The sequence below is a fragment of the Miscanthus floridulus genome, chromosome 17 (assembly GCF_019320115.1).
Source record: "Miscanthus floridulus cultivar M001 chromosome 17, ASM1932011v1, whole genome shotgun sequence".
NCBI lineage: Eukaryota > Viridiplantae > Streptophyta > Magnoliopsida > Poales > Poaceae > Miscanthus > Miscanthus floridulus.
This window is the reverse complement of record NC_089596.1, coordinates 16,505,597-16,524,866: the sequence shown is the minus strand read 5'-3', so window position 1 is coordinate 16,524,866 and position 19,270 is coordinate 16,505,597. Positions and strand designations below refer to the sequence as shown.

At 46.6% G+C, this 19,270-nt stretch overlaps 2 protein-coding genes across 2 annotated transcripts; both read left to right on the top strand.

Moving 5' to 3' along the window:
• Positions 1-12,776: 12,776 nt before the first annotated feature.
• LOC136516337 (ocs element-binding factor 1-like) lies at positions 12,777-14,230 on the top strand. Its single transcript, XM_066509705.1, has one exon. It carries the CDS (start codon positions 13,376-13,378, stop codon positions 13,811-13,813), a length of 438 nt encoding a protein of 145 aa, XP_066365802.1. The 5' UTR covers positions 12,777-13,375; the 3' UTR covers positions 13,814-14,230.
• Positions 14,231-16,075: 1,845 nt separating this feature from the next.
• On the top strand, positions 16,076-16,399 carry LOC136515300 (uncharacterized). Its single transcript, XM_066508936.1, has one exon. It carries the CDS (start codon positions 16,076-16,078, stop codon positions 16,397-16,399), a length of 324 nt encoding a protein of 107 aa, XP_066365033.1.
• The last annotated feature ends 2,871 nt before the right edge of the window (positions 16,400-19,270 follow it).

Genomic DNA, 19,270 nt, shown 5'->3' with positions numbered 1-19,270 from the left:
TGGATATATCGACATCTGTAGTATCGGCATCGGGGGAGAGTCGCACTACCCTGCTCCAATCTGTTCCGCAGGTGATTGTTTCTCTGGGTTTGATCACATCGGCAAAACAAAGTTTGATTGGCAGTTGCCCAAAAGCCAACTGACGGGATACTGCCGATGGATTGTAAAATTCATACGTGATATTGGTGTTTTTCCCGCTACCGAATGTGTTTACTGGGATTGCCCTGGGAGTAATGATGGCCATCATGAGTTCATTATCTTGATTCAGAGTGTCATCGGCAAAGTTGAAAAGAAGGGGGAATCTTTTTTCTTCGTCAATATAAGGTACCCAGGCCCTATGATCACGAGAAAGACCATTGTAGAAGCTTTGGAAGAATCTGCCGATCTGATCTTCATTGGCCTCTGTTCCAGGGAGGACAATTATGGCTTCACCAAAATTGAGGGGTGAGCGTGTTGCCGATTCCTCATCCCCAAGCACGTGGTCTTCAGCAATTTCTCGTGGGAATTGTTGGGCAAAGAAGTCCCATTGCAAACGTTTGTGCATATGGGCATTCAGCCACATGTTGATAAACCACCACGGGCCTCCTAAGTTGCTGATGGGTTCGCCAAGCAAAAGTTTCTGAGACACTTGATGAAGAAGATGATAAGTGGAGCTCAGAAGGTATCGACCAAGAGGGAACCTTACACCATTGGCCAAGAGTTCAGCCGCGGGGAGGAAGGCGTTGGTTGGTCCTACTGATCAACCACAGAAGATAAATTTTTCTAACCACATATTCAAGAATGTGGCATGTTCCCTCTGGTTAACTGTCCCAGTCCTCTGGCATTCTTGAATATATCCCGTCCAACCGCCGATGTTGCGGGTATTCACCCTATATTCAGATTTTCTGCCATAGATGGAGCCTTCATCGGCAGTTGAAATGTCCAAGCCAGTGAGCATGTAGACATCGGCAAGTGTGGGAGTAGCTGGGCCATGTCCAAACATAAAAGTGTTTGTTGTGTCTGACCAGAAGTAAGCAGCTGCAATCATCATTGACTCGTTCTTTTGCATATCGGCAATGGATAGCCTAATGCATTGGTCTAACTTCCGTTATGCCCAGTGTACTTGCATCGACCTATTGACCCTCAAGTACCAATCTTTCCACCCTTTGGTGGTTTTGGGCCAAGATCGGAATGTATCTTTCCATAAATTTAGAGAGAAATTTTGGGCTCTAAAAGGGATTCTGTTAACCTCTGCATTAATCAGATCAGTTGGATCTGGGTTGCCCATTGGTCCTAGGCATTGGAAATGCGGCTGATCGGTTGGAATAACTAATTTGTTGCGAAGTTCCTAAGTTTAGAGGATTCGAAGAACAAAGAAAAAGAGAAAAATTACCAACTGTATGAACTCGCAAAGACCAGAGGAATCGAGGTAAAAAGTAACGGAAGTGGAACGAACCGCAGGGACGTCGAAGTTGATTGCCATTATCTTGAGGTAGATGGGGGCACGAGCTGGAGACTCGAGGTTGACGCTGGAGAAAAGTTCTTGTTGGTTGAGGTCGCGCAGTTGTTCGTCGGAGTCGCCGCCGGAAAGAGAGAATGCCAAAGATTGGAGTCTGAGGGTAGAAGACGAGCGTTCCAGAGAAATCTATTTATAAGCCGCTTGGAGTAGGGGTATTCTAGACTTATCTCTATGCCGCGCGCATGTAGGTCGAGGTGGTTCAGATGGATATGGTAACTGTTCGCACGATAATCAAGGGATTGTATAGATGATTTGATGGCAAGTAATTGTGACTTGGAAAAGATCTCGGTACAGGATATTTTAATTCTGAAAATGGCGGCATTATTATGTTAGGATCTTGCCGATGGATTATTGTTTCGGTATCTTAACCATAATCAGGGCAAGAGTGGTTGGAAATTGTGCGATATTTACTGAGGTGCGTGAATCAGGACTAGATTTGATTAGATTTGATAACAGATCAAGTTTTGGCTTGGAGGATGAGTTATGGTAATTGGGCGAAGGCAAACGTTATCTGGAGTAAATTTCGGAGCATTAATGGTTTTATACTCCAAAATTGGGGGGCATGTGTTGACACCGTTTTTTGCACGTGTCAAAATGATCAGAGTGGGCTAATCGGCAGGAGGAAAGTTACTGTATACGCTGACAGCCGATGAAAATCAGCTTGTAAAGATGGTTGCCGATGAATGGTGGTGATCGATGGAAAGGTTGATTTAGACTCGGGCGTTGCCGATAAGGTTGGAGATGTTATTGTCGATGCCGATGAGGGAAGGCTTGAAAACTACTGCCGATGAAACAGGAAGTATGCCGATGGAAAGGAGGTCAGTGAGAATTCCATCGTAATTGAGGCGGACAGGGAAATAGATAGGAGTTGATTTCCTTTTCTATATTTGTTAGAGTATGATTCATGTAAGAGTCACGTGTTTCCTTAGATATGGACTTGGTGTCCTAGTCGTATTTGGTTATGTCTCTTTAGATCAGGGTATAAATATAGATTGAGGGGCAATGTAAGAGAAGATATATCAATCAATATCAAAACCAATTTTTACTCCTATTTGCATCTACTTACTTTTCGGCGACTTCGTCAATTTGCATATTTTTCCTTTTTACGAGTTCTCATTTGATTCGGCGAGATGCATCGCTTCAGTGCGACCTTCGGCGATTCTCGAGTTCCGCGTGAGTACCTCTTGGCCGTGACTTCCGGGCGTATCGCTGTTGTCAGGACCAAAGCGCTCGTATCTTCATCCTTGTCGATTAACAGGTCAAATCGACTGGCACGCTTTGGATATCGATTCGGGTATTAGCCCTTTGTGTTTGCAGATTCACTTTTGCATCAACACACTCTCACTAGAGGAAGAGCTTTCGTTACCTCGTGCCATAAGGCACACACGAGAAGAGCTTGATGATGAGTGCTTGCGGCCTCGCCTCTTGTGATGGGGTTCTTCTTCGCTTGAAGAATCATCCCATGATCTTATTGATGTGAGGGCTTGGTTCTTGCATGCCTTCTTCTTTGTCTTGGGTGTGGGCTTGTTTGGACAAACTTCCACAAAGTGCCCCAACTCGCCGCATCCATAGCATCCTCTCTTTCTTTGCTCATTTCTTTGATTTGTGAAAATGAAATCTTGAATTTGGATGGGCACACCCTTGACATTGAACCTTTGGATCATCTTCTCCACCTTGTTGATCACTTTGATTGATTCTTCATCAAGATCGGAGGTGGAGAAGGAAGATTGATCATCACTTGGATCTTCATCATCATCATCGTCCTCATCTTCTTCTTCATCTTCACTTGAGGAACTTGAGCTTGAGCTTGTCTCAACTTGCTTGCCCTTCATCTTCTTTTTCTTGCTACAAGCGAGAGCTTTGCCTTTGCTTGATGAAGAAGCTTCTTCTTGACCCATCTTACGTGACATTTCAAATGCCACTAACTTGCCAATGGCTATGCCCGGGGTCATGTTGCTCAAGTCCTCCATGTTGTGAAGGATAGTGATGATGCTTGCATATTTCTTTTGTGGTAGCACGGAGATGATCTTCCTCACGATGTCCGCATCATCTAGCTTTAATAATCCTATAGAATAGAGCTCATTGATAATTAGATTCAAACGAGAATACAAATCATGAACAAGCTCATCATCATTCATAGTAAAGGAATCATAGTTTTGCTTTGCTAGACAATGTTTTTGCTCACGAACATTGCTTGTGCCGTCATGGAGCTCTTTGAGTTTTAACCAAATTTCATGTGACGTATTTAAAGTGAATACTTGGTTAAAAACATCCATACTAAGTGGTTCAAACAAGCAATTTTTAGCTCTAGCATTGAAGTGCATTTCTTTTTCATCACTCTGTGGGTTTTTCGGGATTCTTGATGGGTTTCATCTCGTCACAAGTGACTCTCCATACACCCAAATCAACCGCCTCAAGGTGGCAAGCCATTCTAGCTTTATAGTATAGGAAGTTAGTGCCGCCAAAGTGCGAAGGCCTAGCGGTATCCATCCCAACCACTCTAAATAGCGTCGGCTCAACGGCGGTTAAGCCAAAGGTCCAAAATGAGCCAACCGGCTCTGATACCAATTGAAGGGGACCGTGACGCCTAAGAGGGGGGTGAATTAGGCAACTTAAAATTCTAACTCCAAAACTATGATCTCTTTTTCTAACCCTAGAAAAACCTATGCAATAGATAAACTATCTAGATGTGCAACTATGATTTTGCTAGTGTGTTGCTATCTCTACCGCAAACGTAGTAAAGTAATCAATATAAATGTGGAAGCTAAAGAGCAAGGTAGAGATATGCAAACTCCCGTCGACGACTCCAATATTTTTATCGAGGTATCGAGAAGCGCACAAGCTTCCCCCTAGTCCTCGTTGGAGCCCCTCGCAAGGAATCCCTCGTAAGGGCCAAGCTCCCGGTCGGGTAACTCCGTGGATAGCCTCGGGCCTTCCCCACGCGCAAGTGGGTCTCCGACGTGCCTTCCAGCAAGCCTCTCCCGGATGCTCCCCGCCGTTTCACTATCAAGCTTTCGGCCGAAACGCCGCGGGCCTTGTTCCCTCCGGTACACGGTGGCGGCCACACCACAAACGCGGTTGGTGTGATCTCGCAAGACTTTAAGCCCCTCCGTTGTACAACAATGGTGCTCGCAAGCACTGAGTGGTAAGAGGTATGCAAACCTCACTAAACACTAGGCCTAAACCTAGAGCAAGCGCATGAGCGGTGGTCTAATCAACCTAAGCACTTCACAAAGCACCTACACTAATCACATGATGAATCACTCAGCTCTATGCAAGTGGAGATCACTAAAATGGTGTATCAACACCCTTGGTATGTTTCCTTAGCTCCACGCTTCTCAAATGGCCGGTTGGGGGTTGTATTTATAAGCCCCACTGAGAAAGTAGCCGTTGGGGTCGAACTCCCACAATTCTGCTACTGACCGGACGCTGAATCGTCCTGACCAGACACGTCCAGTCGTCTCGACCGTTGAACCGCAAACCACTGATCGGACGCTGACAGCGTCCAGTCACCTGCCATCGGACGTGTTCGGTTGTAGTTTCACCGTTCTGAAACCTCTCTATACTCGATCGGACGCTGCTTCCCTGCGTCCGGTCGGTTTCGCCGCCCGCGTCCGGTCGTCCTAACTGCAGAGCCACCGGTCCAGCGTCCGGTTGTCCCGACTACCGAGCCACCGATCCAGTGTCCGGTCGTCCCGACTGCCGAGCCACCAGCGTCTGGTCGCCTCTGCGAGCTCGTTTCTTCGCGATCTTGCGTATGGCTTGGTTCCAATCTTCATGCTTGGACGTTGCTTGATCTCTTGGGTCTTTTCTTGTGCTCCTAAGGTCTTGCTTAAGGTGTTGATCATCGGATCATCACGTCGCCTTCGTCCAAGTTACGTCTTGCACCCTATTGAACTACAAAACAAACACTTGCAAATTCATTAGTCCAATTTGGTTGTGTTAGTCATCAAACACCAAAATCCAAAGTAAATAGGCCAAGGGTCCATTTTCCTTACATGCTCAAGCTTGCCAAAGTGATGCTTTCACTCAATCCACTCTCCTTTCACTCAAAACCCTAGGGAGATCGAAGATTGGAGCAAAGGGAGAGGAGAGGGGAGTCTTGAATGCTTGAGAGTTGTTTTGGCCGTGAGTAGGTCGCAATGAATGAGTTAGTAATGGTTAGAAGAGAGGAGAGAGCTATTTATACTCAAGGGAGAAATCCAACTGTTTAGATCTACGTCAGAAGTTCTGACGTAGATCTCGGGACTTCCGACCCATAAAGAAACACTGTTCATGCAAGGTCAAAGTCATTACGAACACGTCAACATCACAACTCCCAACGTACGTTGAGACTTCCGATGCGCACGGTCTGCAGGGCAACCAGGTGGCCAGGTGTCGGGACTCCTGACCTGAATCGGGACTTCCGACGGTTGGGACTCTCGATGTACGTGGGACTTCCGACGGGCGCAGTCAGCCAGCCAGCTAAGTCCAGGTGTCGGGAGTTTTGACTCACGTCAGAACTTTCGACGGCCGTAGTCACTGTGCAGGCTAAGTGACTAGGCGTTAGGACTTCCGGCGTGAGTCGTGACTTCCGACGGTCGGGAGTTCCGGCTTATGTCGGGACTTTTGACACCAAAAGTCACCAAAAACTATTCTACGTGCTCGTGAAGTGCTAGAGTGTCTTTCTTTGATTTTAATTTTATACTTGAGTACTCTATCTTCCTCAGATCAATTAAGTTTGCATCCCTCTTTATTGTATGGCATACCTAAACTCAAAAGCAAAAAATGTAAACTTGAAGGTTCGCTTTGAGTTCGACGTCTTTTTCAACTTCAAGAATTGAGGGACACCATTTCACCTTTATCAACTCTTTAAATCTTTCGTGGGACTAATTGCTGCGACATATCTCATTAAGATCACATTAGTCCCTAATTTGGATGTCATCAATACACCAAAATCCACATATAGGGCAAATGCACTTTTAAAATGCAAGTGGGAGGTGTAGATTTAGGTTAAACAACTTAAGTAATGGAGAAATTGAGCTAGCTTAAGGGCTATGGATGATGGTGCCTTAAGGTCGAAGCTTGTTCTCACCCACTTGTTACTTTAAAGCATAATTGAGGCCGGAATTGAAAAGGTGCGTTGCCTGAAAAATAAATGTAGGGAGTACTAGAGCTAAGAGTGTAGGGACCGGACATATCTGTCCTTCCTTTTTCAATGAGTTAGGTGATGGGAGAAGTGATAGATGCTGCTAAGGGCAGTCTAAGTGAAAGTTTCATGACGTTATTTCTAATACTATCATTTCATATATAATGAAATGAAACTTGGATGAAACGGTCATTGTCAACATAAAAATTGTATTCTATAGTTTCATAGATATTTAATTCCGTGGCTCATAAAGTGTTGGTAATCGTGCCATGAGATGAAACTCATTTCTTCTCTCTTCTTAAATACATTGTCATGTCGTTAAAAATACCTATATAGCAACTTATTTAATGCAGATGAAACTCTCACGAAACTCCAACGAAGACGAGCCTAACATTTTTCTGGTATTTTGCACAGTAGAAGAGGAGAGGATACATATTTCATTTGCAGGGAAGGGAAGTGCATCTTCTGGTCACAAATGTAAGTTCACGAGTCAAGCTTTGTAACTTTGGCTAGCAATACATAAACGGAACCTACATAAACCTCTTGCTTCAGCGATACTTTTTAGCATAGTGTTTTTCTCTCACAAGAAATCAACATCAGCATCAGCATAAGCCAAATTTTAGCGAAATGAACTGGGTTAAAGTTAATTAGAAATATTTGACCTAGAATAAGTTGTTAAAAGGTAACAAAATGGTACAGCTCACCCTTTAGACTTGAAGTCAAAAAAAGAGAAATGGCTGCTACAGGCTGCACAAGGAAAAGTAGCCTAGGAAAAAAAAGAAAAAGATGAAGGAGCATCGTAGAAAAGAAACTATTCTAACAAAAAAATGCAATGGAAATTTGAAAACAATATTCGCTGCTGCATGCTACACAGGCTACAAAAGTTCCTACCGTACTCCCTCGATCCCAGAAAAAACTTAATTTTCGTTTCTCGATAAGTCAAACAAATTTAAATTTAATTAAGTCCATAAAAAACTGACTTTTATGATACAAAAATTAAGTTTAGTTAAATCTATAAAAAAAACTGAATTTTATGATACCAAATACTTCATCGGTTTTAAATTATAAGACGTCTTGACATTTCTAGGTACGTAGCTTTTGTCGTGGACTTAGATGTACACTATGTCTAAATGCATAATAAAAAAATATGTCTATAAAAACCAAAACATCTTACACTTGGAAAAGGAGAGAGTAAGTATCAATAGATTAGCTATAGAATACATTTTCATATAGCGTACATAAATATTAATGCTATCTTTTTAAAAGGTTAGTATTTTCATAGTACACCTATTTAGACACATAGATCATCCCTCCGTTCCAAAAATATATATATAATTCTCATTTTCGGGCAAGTCAAACGGTCTTAAGTTTAACTAAATCTATATAAAAATTTACTAACACTTACGATATCAAATAAGTATTATTAGATTTATTATACGACATAGTATTTTCATAGTAAATCTAATTAGAGAAGTATAAATGATGATATTTTTTCTATGAACTTGATCAAATTTAGAAAAGTTTAACTTAATCCAAAATCTAGAATTGTATTTTTTTTCATGGAGCAAGTATATATTCATTTTTTTTTGGACGTATAAGGATAGGACATGACAAGACGGCATGTGGCTTTTGTGTGGTCCGTTGGTGCGGCTAGCTGTTTCGGTCGCGGCAGTGAGCAGTGAGGACTGAGGAGGGGCCCATCCGCCGTGTCGTCCAATACCAGCGGCCGGAGCCTCGTCACCCGTCGGTGGCCGCTGTACGCCTGCACTACCTACCATACCAACATGCGAATCACCACGGCTGTTTCTGCTGACTTTTTGCCGGCGGGGACGCCATCGTTCAGCCCGCTACTGCTGCAGCTGCGATACGGCAGATCTGTCTGTGGCCAACAGTCGGAGCACCAACAAAAACCACGGGTACAGCTAGTGCCAAACTGTACTCCTGTGTGGATTCTCGTGACTCTGCCACCCAGTAGAGAGAGAGGCTGAAAATATCCCTCGGCTGTTCGCTGATGCTATGATGCTGAAATTTAGCTTACGGTCCTGTTTAGTTTCACCCCCAAACGTTAAATTTTTCAAGATTCTCCGTCACATCGAATCTTTGGACGTATGCATGAAGCATTAAATATAAATAAAAAATAAAACTAATTACACAGTTTAGACGAAATCCACGAGACGAATCTTTTAAGCCTAATTAGACTATGATTGGACACTGTTTGCCAAATAACAACAAAAATACTACAGTAGCATTTCGCCAAAAATTTCGCGAACTAAACCGGCCCTACGTTGATACTTATCTAGAAATGTTACGAGAGAAAAATATTATTTTATAATTGAAAAGTAGTTCTGAATAAGCTCAAACAAAGATGAAAAAAAATGAAAGACGCTTCTCTTCTCTAGAAATCCAATAGCGGTACGACGTGGCTTCTCCTTCGAAAATATACTAGTACTAGTATAAACTTTCTTAGAAATTTGGTACACTATAGAGATTTTTTTCTCTTTTTTTTCCAAAATATAAACTAGAAGCCTATTGGAGCCACGAAAAACGGCTTCGTTTTGTTTTGGTACTACTAGAAGCCTATTGGAGCCACGATAAAGATGGGTGAAGACCTCCCTTCGTCGTTCAAGTTTAATAGTTTTTTTAGGATTTTACATTACATTGAATAAAATATGTTCCATGGGCTGGCGGTCGGTTGCTCGCCATACCTTATTTGTCAAGAGATCTTTGGTGTGCGTATCGCTCTAGGCATCCAATAAGCTGGTCTTCATTTTACTTTTGTTTTTGCAGGGTCGATGGGCTAGGGGATAATAGACAGCCTGCTTGTTTGACTTTGGCTTATCGTAAATGATTGTAAATTTTCAGTCGGAATAATATTTTTCTCACACAAACCAGCCAGCAGTACTTCTTCATGAATCAGCAACAATACGAACCAGCCAACCGAACAGGCTGAGTTTCCCGCTCGCATCTATGTGTTACCGGCTCGCTAGATTCTGATCTCACAACAACCGAGCAGGTATCCGGGCTTCTAGATCTAGCAGTGCCGGTACTTTCAGTGCCAAGACTATTGTCTCTTTAACATGTTCGATGACGAGGCACACGATGTTCTTTCGACATGTTAAATTTGTCTTGGATAGCTTTCATGACGTTGGACCATGCGGTGTTTTCAAGTTTTGATACATGTCGTTATGGATGATTGGAGGGTTATGTGTTTTTGTTTGCTATCCTAAGTGTTACTGAGTTTAGACAAGTTACAATTAGATAATCATTAGCATGGTTTAAAGCTGAAGATTGTTATTAAAGGGCTCTGGGTATATTCTAGCATATACTGTATTTCTTTGCGTTCAGCGACTTTGAAACATGGATGTTTATGGTACCCTATTAATAGACTTTCTTCCACTTCATAAAAAAAATCCTATTTATATTTGTACTCCCTCCATGTCCCTAAAGAAAGTCGTTTTAAACATCGACATAGTTTTAAAAACAACTTTAACCGGTACTTTTTGCAATATAATATTTATAAAATATAGTCAATACATACTTTTGTAAAACTACATTTTGAGATGAATATACTCACACCACTTTCATATTTTCAAACTCAACATAAAAAAATTATTTGTAGTCAAAGTTTAAAATATTTGACTTAAGACAACCCAAAAACGATTTTCTTGGGAACATGGAGGGAGTATATTCATACACATTCTAGTACTATGAGGATTTCCAAACATATTTTATATTATAATAAATATATTAAATATGTCATCTACCACTTAAAAAGTAATGAGCCGCATATACAAGCAGCATACATGGAAAGTCCTGAGATTATTATTCAAGTATATTGATTTCGCCGAGCTACGCCTGGCTCCTCACGAACCCACCTTTAATTGGAAGGTTAACAAACAAAATGTTAAGTCTATGAAGTAGTTTATTACAAGGGGTTCCATTTCCACCCTCATGGCAAGGGCACCGACCTGATGGTATTCTGGGAACCAGAAGAATAAATCAGCGGCAAGTTTTTCTTTCTCTCCTTCTTATCGGAAAGGAGATATCCACCAGAGGAGAAGTTTACCTAGAAGAAGAATATCCCTAATCCTCGTAGTAGTAGATATTATCAAGAAGGTATCAGTATCACACCGTCCTGTCCGGCTCCGGCCAGTCAAATTAACATTAATAGCCTCATTCGGCTTGCTGAATCTTGGCTGAAACTGGTTGAAAAACACTGTTCTGGCTTAATTATTGAGAGAGAAAAATACTGTTCCGTCTGAAAAAACAAGCCGAACAAGTTAAATATGGGGTAAGCCGAACGGGGATGTCAACACCTCCATCAACATATTTCTCCCTAAACTTCCACCAAGTGCCTGTTTAGTTCCCAAAATTTTACAAAATTTTTCTAGATTCCTCGTCACATCGAATCTTTGGACGCATGCATGAAGCATTAAATATAAATAAAAAATAAAACTAATTACACAGTTTAGACGAAATTCACGAGACGAATCTTTTAAGCCTAATTAGACTATGATTGGACATTAATTACCAAATAACAACAAAAATGCTATAGTACCATTTCCAAAAGAATTTCGCCAACTAAACGAGGCCCAACCAAGTCGCTGTTATTTTTCTTTCCTTGAGCTGATTTGATAAGCTCCCACAGTAGGAGCACCGGAGGTTAGTTTGGTCCAAATTTTTTTTGATCCACCATCATTTATCCCCAACAAGACAAGAGAAAGGAGCCCTTTGCTTTGTGCAGCAGCATCAGTGGGCAAATCAAAACCAAATAAAATTTGTTAATCAGCGGTTGGCAAGCGCGACACGGCTTCTGCTTAAATAAATCCGCTCTTGTTTTTGTGGGGGAGAGAGCGGGGCCTTCCTACCGGCTTCTACTAATCCGGTGGATAGACACGGTTTGCATTCGAAACATGTAAACGGTGGGCAAATTCGGTACGATAGAAAAGAAAAAGGGGCACTTTTGGAAAGAAATTTTAATGACCTGGACCAGCTGGGAAACCGCGCTTTGAAGGGAGCCAGCGGGTCACCGTCGCCCCGTCAGCGTCGTTCGGTCAGCGGGCCGCCTCATCTGCACTCTTCTCGTTCGGTCCTCCGTGAACATGTAATTTCCTCGCTACGTATTTATTCACTCACGCCGTTTTTCCATGGAATACAAACGTTCTCCCATGGAGTTGCTCTCTTGGAATACATACGTTGTGTTATCTTGGAAAAGTATTTAGAGTCCGTTTGGAGGGGTTTCTTCTGGCTCCGGCTCCAACACTATAGCAGTACTGTAGCACGGAGTCGGAGAAGCTCGAAATCGTGGCTCCACCGGCTCCTCTTCTCAGTTCATTTTCTGCCTCGAAATCCAAAACGGCTCGGTCGAGCCGGGAGCTATGCCAAACACAGCCTTAGTGAACTCACTACTAAAAAAGAGAGATCTAAATCTGAAAAAATCTAACTCATTATGTTAATACTTAATGGCCTCTTCGCTTCACGTTTAAGCAGTTGCATCTACTACTAGCTTGTTGTTGCTGCATTTGTTGATTAGCGGTTGTTCCTGTAACTATAGCTAGCTTGCCAAACAGGCCTGATAATATCGTTCACAGAGACTTCATACAAGAGGAACGTTCACTATAGCTTCAAGCTACCGAGCTTTTCATCCGCATCCAACCACTGTAATTTAAACGGAAAACGCTGTAGTTGCAAACACTTGAAGCTCCAATGAACCAGCCAAAGTTTAACCACGGGACTAAATTATTTTTTGAGTAAAGGAAAACTTTTTTAGTGGTTCAATGACGGTACTGTTATATAGCTAAATACATAGGCCCTGTTCGCTTCACTAAAATTTAGTTTGTGCTAATTTATTATGAGAGAAAATATATTGTTCGATCACTGAAAAGTACCGCTGAAATAGTGTAAAAAAACTGGGCCATAACTTATAGCACGAAGTAAATTCCAAAAGTGGCCCATGGCCACCGTCACAAATTTCAAACACCATCAGGTACCAAACTGCAAACGTGCAGATAAACATGTGGCGGTCCCGTGGGCAAGCTGGCATCCGGAAAGAATATGCCGTCGCAGGCACCACCTTCCCCCATCCCCGAAATTCCCAAACTACCCTTCGCTCCAGCTATAAATATGCCCTCCGTGGGACGTTCTAAACCTTCCCCGTTTCCACAAGCTTCCTGGTGCTATCTATATGCAATAGAGCCCCTGGGTCGCCCTTGCCATCTTTCTCTCAGCTAAGTCCCTGCCCCATCTCTTTTTCTTGCATTCAGGTCCTCGTAGGTCCTTTTCTCCTTCTGCGAGTCGAGTCCTCCGTAAGGAGCTATTGCAGCCAGCCCCCTTGCCTTCCTCGAATTCTTGTTCCCCGGTCCTTCCTGAGTCCTGTCCCGTGTACATCGATCCATCCGGGGAGCAGAGCACCGGCCGCCGTCTCCCATGTTTACCCACCAGTTTCTCTAACGGCCGCCGTCCTCCGATGAAGCTGAGCGTGCTCCGCATCCGCCGTTCCCACTCCTTCTCCGTCGCCTTCCTGTACTGGTTCTACGTCTTCTCATGAACTTCTCGCCCTCTCCTTCCCAAGAACTCCACCTGCTGATCCCTTGTTTCTTTCTTTCTTTGGTTAGATAGATAGATCTCTCTCTTAGCTTCTTCTCGATTGAATATTTCGGCTTTTTTCCCCTTCCTTCCAAAAAAGTTCCTTTTTGAGCTGAGCCTGTCCTACAAGAACAAGGGAGGAGAATCAATCATCCGACGAGACCATGTCGTCGTCACGCCGGAGCTCGAGCCCCGACAGCAACAACACGGACGTGAGTGGCGGCGGCGGCGAGATCGCCGCGGACGAGCGGAAGCGGAAGCGGATGCTGTCGAACAGGGAGTCGGCGCGTCGGTCGCGCGCGCGGAAGCAGCAGCGGCTGGAGGAGCTGGTGGCGGAGGTGGCCCGGCTGCAGGCGGAGAACGCGGCGACGCAGTCCCGCATCGCGGCCTTCGAGCCCTTGTTCGCCAAGGTGGACGGCGAGAACGCCGTGCTGCGCGCCCGCCACGGGGAGCTGTCCGGGCGGCTGCAGTCGCTGGGCGGCGTCCTGGAGGTGCTGCAGATGGCCGGCGCCGCCGTCGACATCCCCGAGATGGTCACCGACGACCCCATGCTCCGCCCCTGGCAGTCGTCGTTCCCCCCGATGCAGCCCATCGGGTTCTGAGCCTGCGCCGGCGGGGGAGCAAGACATGGCCGTGGCCTATACAGTGTTGCCATTGTCAGTGGTCACCTACTGCTGCCATCTACTACTCCTACATGCCCATGTGCTAGTTTGTGTCGTCGTGTCTCTGCAACAGCCTGTTGCTGCGTACCTGTTCTCTATTTAATCCATCATGGTTTGCTTCTTGGTAGTGTTAATCTAGACTATTAGTAATGATCAGTTTGTCGTGTGGTTATGAACTTGTGGTGAATGTAGCAATTGGTGCTCCGGTGGTGAGACATTTTCAAGGATGTGTAAGTGTGCCGGAGAACATCATTGTTTGTGGTTGTAATATCTTGGCATGCGAAACTGAATGAACCTATATATATGTTGTATTAGTATGTGAAATGCTTACATCCCAAATCTGTGACCTTTTCTGTTGATTTGTTATCCATCTGTGACTGATTGAATTCTGTGATAATGAATCCAATGTGTGAGCTCCCTCTTTGCTGCATGTGCACACATGAACGGATGTAAAGAACAGGAAGCTCGATTTGGATTTTGGACAGCGAAGCGAGGGCTTGGTGAATGAAATGCAATCGAGCTCGGTCGGAACAGAGGAAACGGAACACTTGATACTCGGATTTACCCAACATAACCCAGATATTTGCAACAAGAAAAGCAATCTAGGAGTTCTGTTAGCAGCAAGGGATGTAGAAGAAGCAAGCACATCATGGGCAGTCAAACATTCATTCACATTCACATCCGGCGGTCGTCGCCGGCGGGCGGGTGGCACCAATCCATCCAGCAGCTTGCCCGCTTCAACTTATCGATTATGGTAAAATATTTTTCTCTTATAACAAAATAGCATCAGTTGTCTTATCAGCCGTATAAACCATCAGCCGAACAGCTCGCGCCTTTCATGGACATCGAATTCGAATTGAGTCACGCACGGAACTGAAGCAATGGTGGACCGAAGAGATGGAGGTCCTAGAGCAGGATAGAAAGGACTCAATCAATGAAATTTAGGAGGCGAGGCCACAACAGGCCTAGGTGGAATTGGGGATCGGAGATTTATCCTCTCACGACGGGAAGGACGTGGAAAAGAAAAAAAAAGTCTACATAACCCTCTGCCGCACCGCACGTTGGCGTCCCTGGAGCGCGCGCACGGCCAGGTCCTGCTGCTCCGCCTGGGCCGTGTGCCCACCGTGGTGTGTCCGCGTACGGGACCAGGAGGCCGTTGTGCCGGGCGGCCACATCGTCTGGGCCACCGGCCGTGGCGGCACAGGCGCGACCGTGGACCTCAGCCAGCTCCTCAATCGAGTATGCCAACGCTGTCGTGTCGCGCGCCACACCTGGCGACAAGAGCACGCGCAGGCTATTTGACGATGGCGACTCCGGCCATCGGAAGAGGAAAGGTGTTCACGGCCGACTTCCAGAGAAGCTCATCGAGACGGCGCCAGTCAGGGAGCTGCTGCCGTGGCTGGGCTGGGTGGACGCCATCACTGGGCTAGAGGGGAAGATCAGGCGGACGTTTGAGACGCTCGACGGGTGGCTGGACGTTTGCGGCGGCGGTGACGACGATCACCGAAACTTCGTGGATGTTGCTAGAAGTGCATAGCGGGACGTCGTGGAAGATGTGGAAGTAGAGGTCGGTGGACACCCGCAGGAAGCCGAGTCGCCACGAGGTAGGCCAGCCCCTGGACCTGGCCCGCACCGAGGCCCAGCGGCGCAGCGAGCGCATCGAAGAGCGTCCGCGCCATGTGCGCCCCGTACTTCGCCCTCGCGAGGTCGAACAGGTCGCCTATCGGCGGCAGCGGCGGGGGCGCGGGCTGCTGGTGGCCCTGGCCATGGCCACCGAGGGCAATGTGGAAGCCCTCGACCCAATTGACATCTCGGACGTCGTGTTTGGCGAGGCAGAACACGCCGAGCACCCCGCACGCCGCCGCCAGCGCCTCCCTCAGCAACTCCAGGTCCACCGTCGGGAGCTCCAGCTCGCCCCCGCACGGGACCTCCTCCTGCTCGTTCTCGTGGACGTGGCCTCCGTCCTCCAGGAGAGGGAACGACTTACAGGCACCTGATGCAGAGGATTTCATTCCCCTGACTTCATACTTCGTTGCTGCAGCAACAAAATCAAGCACGTCGTGGAGCTCTTCTTAGCTTCTTGACGAGGCCTTGGAGCAGATTTGTCCAGGTCCTCGTGTCTCCTCTCCGATGAGCATGCCACGTAGCGGGATGAGCACAAGAACGAGTTGCACTGGATGCCAAGGCGCTTACGGACCATGGATGATCGCAGCTCTCCACGCGCATCTGCAGCAGGCCGCGGCCACAGCGCACATGAGGGGAAAGGCCGAGGAGGAAGGAAACGAGGCCGCCGCGTCACACGACGCCGAATCTTGCTTCACCAAACCCGGTACGGTATTGGAGATCGCCCAGCCACCGCTGGCGGCGGCCAGGCCGCGCCGGACATGCCGGCTGCGTTCGGCCTCCGTCGTGCTGCTCCCGTGCCGCCACCTCTGTGCGCCGACTGCTACTCGGTCCTCCAGGTTAGCACCGTGCCGCGCGGCCTTCGAGGCCTCCGCCCTCCTTGCGCCAATCACCGCCGTCTGAGAACGAGGGGACCGGCCGGTTCTGGTATCTGGGGACGAAAGGTCTTACAGGTAGGGCCAGGGTCCAGCGTGTCCCTAAGGTCTAGCTTGGACCGCCACGTTGACAAAATCAGGAGCCAAAACGACTGTAGGGTGTAAATTAAACTGTTTGTGAAACTTTAGTGTGTTTGTTATCTGATTTTAAATTTGAGGGGTGAAGTAGCCACGGTACCAAAGGTTAGACTTTTTCCACGTGGAAAACGTTCAAGTGATGACGAAGCCGGAAGGGGCACACGGCCATTCAAGAGTTTACCAGGAATCAGTAATCATGTCTTCTCTCGCACGCAAATGCTACCAATCTGACGCAACAGTCATTAGCATAAAGAAAAAAAAAACAAATTCAGAACTGTTCAGACGGCACCGTCTAGTTCCTCTCCTCTGGTTTGTCAGCAGCCAGAGTTCCACGCACGCACACCGCACACCACCACCACCACCGTTACCAACCGTATCCCGAGCAAAAAAAAAAATACTATGCAGGTTGAAAAATACTGTTTTATACTGGTTTGTTGTGAGAGAAAAACACTGTCCGGCTGAAAAAACAAGCCGAACTTGCTGCTGAGCCGAACAAGCTCAAACTCATCGTCAAGCATATCACGAGCTGTACACTCTTCGTCTTCGTCATTATCCTGTCAATTTCAGCTGGTAACGCAAAATGATCTGTAGAAGCATACACAATTAAATCATTATAAGAAAATAATAATAATATAGGTAGACCACGATATCGGCCTGATCTCTAAGAAGTATACACCACAAATTAAATTAAACCAGGGGATGCAAGAAAAGTTTCGTCCTCTGTTCAAGTGTTGATTGGATGATGCGGTCTCTATTTAGTCATGGATTTCAGGTTAGGGTAAGATAAACAACACGCCCATGGCTGCGTAACAATAATATGGGCATGTCGTGTACGGTTGGACGCTATTGTTTTTGGTGTTGCTCTTTGAGAGCAAGTTATTTTCAAGTCCGTGTCTGTTTTTTTAACGGTAATGCTCTCTTGCGTGCGTTTGGACGGATGGCCGTGGCTTTTTCATTGGCTGCCTTATCTCTTCGCGCGAATGGAACGAACCCCTTCAAAAAATCTCTCTATGGGCTTGGCCTCCACCGTCGCGCCCTTATCCACCGCTCCATCGGACCTCCGCGTTCGACTCCACCGCGCCACCCGCCACTCCGCGCTCCACCACGCCGCTCGCCTGCACTGCGGCCGCCTCCACTGTCGTGGCCTTATCCACCGCTCCATCGGACCTTTGCGTTCGACTCCACCGCGCCACCCGCCACTCCGCGCTCCACCACGCGCGCTTGCCTGCACCGTGGCCACCTCCGCTGCCCGCTTAGCCACCGAGCATGTGCTCGCCAAGGGTGCGCTGGCCCAAGGCGACGAGCAGGTGCTCACCCAGGCCACCGAGCATGTCCTCGCCTAGGGGCGCACTGGTGAGTTCCATGCGCTGCCACGAGCATCGAGCTCCGTGATTCGTCTAAACAGCAAGGTAACATTGCGTTGCTAAAAACGCATGTTGCAAGAGTATGTTTCAAGTGTTTTAGATGTTTCATCTGAATGTTGCAAGTGTTTCATGTGGATGTTGCAAAGGTCGATCGGGATATTGCATATGTTGCAATGGTTGTACACGTATGTTGCAAGCTTTTGTTCCTATTATTTCAGCTATTTTTCCAGACGTATGTTGCAGGTGTGTTTAATTGAATGTCGCATATATGTTTCACACATATATTGCAAGTGTCTTATGTTGTGTATGTTTTACATGATTTTCAAGTGTTTTTCAAGTGTTTCAGATACATGTTTCAAGTGTTTCATCTGCCTTCAGACGTGTCGGTGTTTCGGACCGGCGGACCCTCAACCAACTAGTAAAAATGTATTACGTGCCCCTAATCCCGGATGGTGATGCAAAGAGACACAAGGTTTATACTGGTTCGGGCAATGGATGCCCTACGTCCAGTCTGAGAGATCGATCTTGTATTCCTTGCACCAAAATGCTCGTAGCAGGGGGTTACAAGCAAGGCGAGAGAGGGAGCTAGTCCCAGATCTCTGCGCGGAGCGGAGTGGATTGCTTGAGATGTTGATCCCAGGCAGCGGGGAAGCGTGCGCGTTACAGAGTGTCGAGCGTGTGTTCGTCTACCTCATGAACCCGTCTATGCCTGGGTGTGTGTGAGCGTGAGAGTGAGGCTGCCCTCCTGTACGTGTTCGTCTATCTCGTGTGCTTGGATCCCCCTTAGAAACGGCCCTGGTCCCTCTTTTATAGTTGAAGGGGGGGGATAGAGGTGATACATGGTTTAGCTACGTGGCATCGTGCGAACAGAGGCGGCATGTCCGAGCCCTGTAGCCTGTTACTGTGGCGGCGTGGTCGATGGAGTGGTCCTGTCCTTGAAGTGCTGGAGCAGCGCGCTGATCTCATCTGATCCTGTGCGACGTGGGAGCTCCAGTGATAGCTTGACGCAGGGCCTGGTGGGCGACGTGCTGGTCGCTGTGTGTTGACCACGTGAAGAGCTGAGGCTCAGTTGGTGCCGAGGCTGAGCCATCGTGGGAGGCTTGGCGGGCGTGAATCCCAAGGCTGTCGAGACCCTGAAGTGGTTTGCCGAGGCCGGAGGGAGCAGTTGGTCCCGTACACTGATTCCGAGGCTACAAGGACCCGAGCTTAACTCCCCATGTCGCGTTGTCCTCGGAGCAGTTGGAGTTAGGCAGCATAGTGCGGTATGGGTGCCAGTCGTGGGCACAGTGCTAAGCACAGCGGCCGATAACCCCTGCTCTGTATGAAGAACCCAAAAGATTCACATTTTTCCCCAAGGATCTAATAATGAGAACGAGGTATAAATACTTAATACATTT